Source organism: Anoplopoma fimbria, chromosome 3, assembly GCF_027596085.1.
Source record: "Anoplopoma fimbria isolate UVic2021 breed Golden Eagle Sablefish chromosome 3, Afim_UVic_2022, whole genome shotgun sequence".
Lineage (NCBI taxonomy): Eukaryota > Metazoa > Chordata > Actinopteri > Perciformes > Anoplopomatidae > Anoplopoma > Anoplopoma fimbria.
In genome coordinates, this window is record NC_072451.1 from 8,412,275 (window position 1) to 8,420,497 (window position 8,223).

General features: G+C 38.5%; 1 protein-coding gene across 1 annotated transcript in view; it reads left to right on the forward strand.

Annotated features, from left to right (window-relative positions):
* The window catches only part of LOC129088776 (sickle tail protein-like), an 87,073-nt gene that overhangs the window by 35,943 nt on the left and 42,907 nt on the right, over positions 1-8,223 (forward strand). The window contains exons 3-5 of the mRNA XM_054596007.1: positions 1,638-1,836; positions 2,323-2,521; positions 3,495-3,588. Coding sequence (XP_054451982.1) covers positions 1,638-1,836; positions 2,323-2,521; positions 3,495-3,588 — 492 coding nt within the window. The remainder of the gene's footprint in view (positions 1-1,637; positions 1,837-2,322; positions 2,522-3,494; positions 3,589-8,223) is intronic.

Here is an 8,223-nt window from a genome sequence, read left to right on the forward strand (position 1 = left end):
AGTCTATATAGTTTAAGGGGTGGGGAGCTGCAGTATCTTATAAAGCAAACAAACATTGGTCATAAACAAACAAAAAAAATTCTAAGCTCATTTTTTGATAACATTGCAATGTTGCAGTTTTTTTGGTCCAATGCTTTAAAAGCTTGTTTAAAGGCTCAAGCATGGCCTAGCACACTGCAAAATAAATCCGTCCAACAGTTTCATACTACTGATAAACACAGTATACATGTACTGTACTGCATACTGCCTTTATCAGTAGTATGAGTAGGCTGCTTTTAATACGGCCTGGGTCTCAGTGTCAGTTTAGACATACCGTCTCAAACCACTCCTCCTCTTGGCATGGCCTCAGCTGTGTAGCTCTGGGTGACCACTAAGCTTGCATGTGTTGATTCCAATATCCAGCAGTGGTGGGTAGAGAAAGTAAAAGTACTGTTTCTTGGCCAAAAAATAACTCAAGTAGAAGTAAATGTAGTCATCACAATAACTACTTAAGTAAGAGTACAAAAGTATTAAGTTAAAAAAAAACGTTGTTTTACTTAATAAAAAAGGAAGAAGTGAACACACCTGTTTATTCATGATGAAGTGAGTCATCATCTCCTGATAAGATCACCTGCCACATAAACAACAGACAATACTCAGTCTGTAGCTCTCTTTTATGATAAAACTCTTTGTTGATGTTTTCATGACAAAGGCCAATATACAACGTAAAGATCGCCAGGTTATAGTAGTATATAGAAATAAAACAATAAGGGAATAAAGGAGCAACCCACAGAACTCTATAAATATCAAGAAAAAAAGGGTAAAAGGCACTAATATTTACAATAAGCAGCAAACAGTCTGCATATCTCAAGTGCCATCACAAGATAATACATGAATATTGTACTCTATTAAGCCAATAAGAAAATAATTTCCTCATTAAATCAGCATATTGTGTCCATGACAGACCTTGTCTGTTGTGTCATAAAGTGAAAACTTTGATCACATTCAGGTTTCTCCAATCACATGAAGGCAATAAGACTAGAGAAGAGGACAAATCAGTCTCTTGTCTTTCTGAAAATGTCTCATATCAGATGCCTCATTTAGACTCATTAGGAGATGGTGTTGTGATGTTTCATCTTGTATGACTTATGGAAAATAGGTTTGTTCACTTCTTCACTATGACCTGAGGAAGATCATCTATAGTTGAAACATGAAATCAGTTGTGTCTATGTGAAATAAAAGCAGTTCTTTTCATGCGCATAATTTAGTCTCTACTTTTCAGTCTCTCTTCATCAGGCTACATAAAGCATGACTCGTTAAATCCACACCACTGGAATATTGACGTACAGGAAGCAGGCGTAGTAGTAGTTATGAAGCATCATACACTGTGTGTATATGTTCTTAAACTTAGTAGCATTAACACAACAGACACACTTGCTGTCAGCACGGTTCTCTGATGTACTGACTCCAGACCAGTGTTCACAACAGCCAGCTGGACGGTGCTCTGTTAATTCATCTGTAAATCTTAGCTGCTAAAGCTAGCATAACATTAACGTTACTCCTGCTAGTCCTGCTGCCACCATTCTCCCTGTAGGACTAGAATCCCATAGAATCTGATGTTATTCAGTCTGCTCTTTTTTTCTTTTCATTCCATCCAGGTGAGGAGTCCACGGTCCACTGAAAGCCCCATCTGTGCAGGTGTTCTGGGCTTGGTGAGGCAGCAGGACCCTCTGGCTTCAGAGACCATGTCTGATGGAGAGGTGCTGCCCCCCACAGTACCCTTTACAAGGGGCTGTAAAGCCAGATCAAGTCTACCTGTGGGCCGTTCAAGTGGCCAGACCAGAGAGAGGCCACCTGGTAGGTAGACACACAAACACAAGCAAAAGGCTAATACCTGTATAGTCTGACTACTACTACTGACAAGTCTGAGTGGAGGCCAGAAGGAACCAAGCTGCTAACACCACGGTGCTATCTTACTATAAAACTTGTGTAAGGATTTGACCTATTAACATCTTTTGCCAAGAGATATGGCATGGATATCCTGTAGAGCCTGCTATGTGTTAAAATATGGTCATCAAAATGTGAAGAAACACAGTAGAGTACAGTAAAGAAACACAGTAGAGTACAATAAAGAAACACAGTAGAGTAAAGAAACACAGTAGAGTAAAGAAACACAGTAGAGTACAATAAAGAAACACAGTAGAGTACAGTAAAGAAACACAGTATGTGTGTGTGTGTGTGTGTGTGTGTGTGTGTGTGTGTGTGTGTGTGTGTGTGTGTGTGTGTGTGTGTGTGTGTGTGTGTGTGTGTGTGTGTGTGTGTGTGTGTGTGTGTGTGTGTCAGGTGTGTTGTACCTGCAGTATGGGGAGGAGACAAAGCAGGTCAAGATGCCGGCGGATCTCAGCAGTCAGGACGCTGTGGAGGCTCTGTTTGTCACCGCCTTCCCTCATCAGCTCACCATGAAGATGCTGCAGTCTCCAAACGTGGCCATCTACATCAAAGACACCGACCGCAACGTCTACTACGACCTGGAGGACATCAGGTGAGGCCTTTGGATGCAGTAACTGATAGTTAAACTGACACGCTGAAGTAGACCAACATGGGTGTCTCCTAAATTACTATAAAACAGAACAGGGGGAACCTAAAATAACATTTGTACAGTACCTTTCAAAATCTCCCCACCACAAAGCGTGACTGTGTCTAGTCAGAAGTCTCAGAGGCTTACTTTGTATGTCTGAATGGTCTCTAGATGTTCTTTAGCTTAGTAGATGGAGAACAAAACGCTGTTCAACGGTTCAACCAGACTGATAACTGAAGGAGACAAAGATCCTCTGAGCTACAGTAGAATAAGAAGAGAAGAAAGCAGCAGTCCTTGGTAAAAATAAATATATTTAAACAGGAACAGCTTCCTGTTTCAGTTTCAAGAGTTTCACAACAAAAGCAACCTAGAACAAGCTGGAATTAACTTTACCAAAGCTCTTCTTCCGACTTCCCCATAGAAACAGAAGGTTAATCTAGGGTCAAGTATCAGCACTGGTCAAGTATCAGCTAAACTGATCACAGGTTAAACCTCTTCAATCAGAGACTCATTCAATTTTAAGAGCTCAATTTCTCTGTTCAAATAGCAGTGATTCCATACTTTTCAACAGCAGTGTCCCTAAATATTTAATTTCCTGAGGCTATAAGCTCATTTGATCTGTAGTCCTGGGTGGGGGCTTATTATGCTGTACAGACTGATAAGCCCCTTGAGGCAAATTTGTGATTCACGATACCTTTACAATTAGTAATATACCAATGTAACCACCAGGAGAAGGGTTGGTTTAGACAGTTTCAGCAGCTGGTAGCACAGAACAGACCGTGTTCAACACTGTACATTGAATAAAGAGCCAGTGAAATATTAATGATTTCATATGAACAATGGAAATCTTCCCTAAAAATAAGAATTTACTACAACAATAAATACCATTCTAAATCTAGAGCAAGTTTTTATTACTGTGTGTTCTGTTTGCTTCTAGAAACATCACATCCCACTGCTGTCTGAAGGTTTATCATAGAGACCCAACACATGTGTTCAACCGCCATGCCAGGCCGGCCATCACAGAGGGCAGGGTGAGTCAGCCAAACTCTTCTGTCTGCAGCCGTCATAGTGTGCTTTGTATCCTGCACTGTTGATACGGTGACCACATGTTCTCAAACTGGTTTCAGGCATGACATGAACTTTGATGAGACTTTTAGAAATGCTGTGTTATTTATCACACGACAGTATGTATTCAGTTAGGAAAGCTGATCAACAAGGCATATACAACAGGTTCATATGTTTCATGTATCTGACCATCTGCTGTAGTTATATATCACATTTAAGTGGAATTGATTTGTGAACTTGGTAAATAGTAAAATGACTGTATTTGTATATGTCTTTCCATCAGGACTCTAACTTATCATTCATTCACATGCATATACTGCAGGAACAGCCTGCAGGAGCAATTTGGTGTTAAGTATTTTGCCCAAGGACACATCAAAATGGACTAGTGGGGCCATAGTCAACCCGAACATATAAATAAAATTAGTTTAAGAATATTTAGCCTGCGTCACTGATAATCTCACACTAATAACTATATAAGCAGCATTGGAGCAGTATATATATAACATTTATTTATATGGCTTAAAAATATGTTAACAAGAAGCAGGGGTCTTAGGATATTTAAGCATCAGATTAGTTTCTCATTATTTAACCATAGTTTTATTTTTATCAAAGTAACTTAGATGATACTTAGAAGTAGCCCTTAAAAAAAAGAAGGAAAGGCAGTGTCCTGCATCTCACCTAGTCACCTAGTCACCTAACCTAACAAGGTTGCTGGAGCCCCCCTTGTCAGCACTCCTGCTGCGTCACACGGTGTTCTGCTGATAGACTATCATCTACAAACATACATTTGTATTTGAGGTGAAGACACATCCTTTTCACCTCTCTGATTTGATTTGGTGAATGAAAAAAGACATGACCAGTGTTTGATTTAAAGTTAGGGTTAGGGTTAGGGAGGGATACAGATGTCTCATGGAGAGTCTCTGAGGTTTGTCTGATGGCCAGTTGAACGTCTTTAGACTGGTCTTTTCCTCGTCCCTTGACCTTCTGGGCTGGATCAGTGCTCTTTGAGGGATTCAGTCCTGTGGCTCTGTTTCCTTTGGACAATAAATTCACTACTTTAGGGAATGCTTTCCTCTCACACATATTGTTATGATATACAAAAAGTTCAGTGCACGTTGAATTCACAAATGCAAATTTCATACAGCGAATATTTCATTCTCTTTTCTATTTCGTCTATTTTCGTCCCTTCATCCACTCTTTAAGGTGAGAAATATTCCATGAACAAACAGCCGAGGAATATGTTTTACATTTATATTCCTAATATTAAACCGGTAGCTCAGGTCATAGTGAGTCTCATTCTGGTGGTTTATACCCCAGCTCCTTCTCTCAACATGTCAAAGTCTCCATTTTATTTACCTAAAAACATGAAGTGACCACAATTAACTGCTACAATATGCAAATGCTGAAAATAAGATGATCTGTGAATGAACAAGACAATGCATGAATAAATATTACCTAGTGAATGTTAAATAGACCAGTACTAGATCAACATGTAGGAGATAGTGTACCGTCCATCGCAGAGTACTTTGGCTCTGCACTGCACATGACCCTGAACAGACAGTGGTCTGTGTGTAGATCAGCTTGAACAAGGCCACAGTAAACATGTGGAACATAAGAGATGCATTGCCTCAGGGCCAATCAGCATGTCCTTGTTTTGACCCCTAATTAAAGCTTGAAATTCTCTTTTCTGTGCCAACTTACTTTTGATGTTTATGTTTGTCTGCACTGATTACAGTCTGACCAGTTTGGTCATGGCAGTAATGACGGGTTGGTAAGAGAATAACAATGTTTGGCTTTGTGTTTATCAGTCACATACAGTCCTCACTCCCCTGTCAGTTTCTTGGAAGAGGAGGGATTTATTTTCTCAGGCGGTTATTGGCTTTTCATCATGACATTCAGTGACACTTGTAATGTTTGGCTGCATGCCAGATGATTCTTACTCCAGTCTGTTTCTGCTCCTCATGAATATGTTCCAAAACATGTAACAGGAGCCATAAGGAAGTCTTGTAGGATAAACTGGGCTAACTACCTAATACGAGGACATGAAGACAATCATTCATTCATTATCCATAACCACTTATCCTGTTCAGAGTTGCGGAGGGAGAACATACAAATTCCACACAGAAGGCCCGTCCCTCTTGCTGTTAGGTAACAATACTAGCCACCACACCACCGTGCAGCCGACATGACGACATGTTGGCATATAAACATTAAAGCAACCACTGCATCACAGGGACCGATACTCAGTCCATCTACTGTTGTGAAGATGTTCATGACCACTCCACCTATATGATATATCCACATTTTTTAAAACGTCATATCCAGAAAAATGATATATGTCTCATGTTCAGGTACAGCTGTTTATAGCACTATGAGACAACTCTGGAAAGTTGATGTTATTTTCTGTCTTGACAGGTATACAGTAGAACTACACTATTTACAATACAGAGTATCAGCCAGCAAAGTGTCCCTGCATGAATCTGTTAGTCCAAAGCAGCGTCTTGCTGGATGATGTCTCATTGCTCATCAATGTTGCAAAAGTTTTTCTGATTGAAATGAATGAGGAGGCTGCTGTTATCATCCTGTGCTGATGTTGGACATGGTCCTCTAACAGAGGGATGATCACAAACTAAAGGACAGGAGTAACCAACTTGAAAGGACTGCTGTACATAGAGTCATCTTCCTTTCCCGCTTTGTAGAGCAGTTTGTTGGAGGTCATGTGATGGATGTTCTTCTGTGAGTTGCTGCTGCAGGAGAACTTTGACACTGTCCATGCTTCATGTTCTCAGAACTGTCCTGATAACATGTCTGTACTTTCCCTCCATGAGTTTGGGATCTTTATAAAATGCTTAATTACACAGTACCGCTGTGTTGGCAGTTACTGGGATTATGGGAGCTCTTGTCAGTGGGGGGGGGGGGGTATGTTCTGCCCCCAATAGACAGATAAGATGCTGACGGAGGAGGGGCCCCCCCTAACTCTCATCTGCTAGTCACATACACAGCAGACAGAATGTCATCATTCATGCCCCCATGTTTTTTTACCACCTTTAGATGGTGAACATGTGGATCAGGTGATTTTTGAATAGGATTTTATTCCAGTAGAAATAGGAGAAGATTAAAATGGGTGTTAGTTTTATTCAGTCATGGTTTCTTTTCACAGTAGCGCCAGAACACCTCATTGATTTGCTCTGTGCAGGAAGAATGTTCACAAACAGATGGTTATGGAAAATAAATCTTTTGATTAAAGTGACTTGTATGCAAAAAAGAAAGATCATAACTCATAACTTATTTCAGTTTTGTATGTTTTATGCGTTATAAACTATCTTTTATGTATTTACAGTTCTACTAACTTCAACATTTCAAAACCCGAAATATAGGCAAACAGGCAAGTTTGCATTTTTGGCTCAAAGATAATTAAATATCATAGAATAGGATCAAAATTCATAGGATAGAAATTCTATCCTTGAACATTGGAAATTGACAGAAATTCATAATGAACAGTTCAATTCAATTCAGTTTATTTTGTATAGCACAAAGACTCCAGGGTAGAAGCAAAGCCAATAAGTGTAAAAGTACAGGGAATAATAATAGTAATGTGACTAATAATAATAGTAGTAGGTAGTAGTAAATAAAGATGATGGCACCACTGTTTAGCCACTTCATGCTCAACTTAAGATTTCCAATAAGAACTTGAAAATTTTTACATATGGAGCATATATTTCGGTATAAATATATTACGCCGTTTTATATGTATGAAAAGACCCGTCTCAATAAAGTTTATTGACTTAAAAAAAATAAAATAATTAAAATTAAAAAAAAAATTAAAAATTAAAATTAAAAAATAAATAAATAAATAAAATCTACCCGGATGCAATGCGCGGTGATCGCCGGAACCTATTTCCCGGTCACCGGATTTTACCGGGACGCCTCAGCTCCCAGACGTTTTAACCTCCTAGCTATGCTAGCAGAGGAGGTTGAGCCGGCCGGTCCACCGGTACCGTACCGTGAAAACACTGCATCCGGCACACCGGTATACAGGAGGATGAGCCGTCCAGATAAACATCCGTGAAAACATCATGACGTGATCGCCACTGCACCGCGAACATTAAATAAAGATAAGAAAACATTAAATAAAGATATTAAAACATTAAATAAAGATATTAAAACATTAAATAAAGAGAATGAAACATTAAATAAATAGAATAAAACATTAAATAAAGATATTAAAACATTAAACAAAGAGAATATAAACATTTAAATAAAGATAATGAAACATTAAATGAATAGAATAAAACATTAAATAAAGATAATAGATGATGTTTCAGCCTTCGTGGCATCAACTTAAGATCTTAAAAATAAGAACTTGAAAATGTAAATATATACATATATATATATATATATATATAAATATATTGTGTTTTATATGTATGAACAAATGTCTCAATAAAGTTATTGAATTAAAAAAAAATTAAAAATTAAAATTGAAAAAAAATTAAAAATTAAAATTAAAAAATAAATAAATAAATAAAATCTACCCGGCATGCAATGCGCGGTGATCGCCGGAACCTATTTCCCGGTCACCGGGATTCTACCGGGACGCT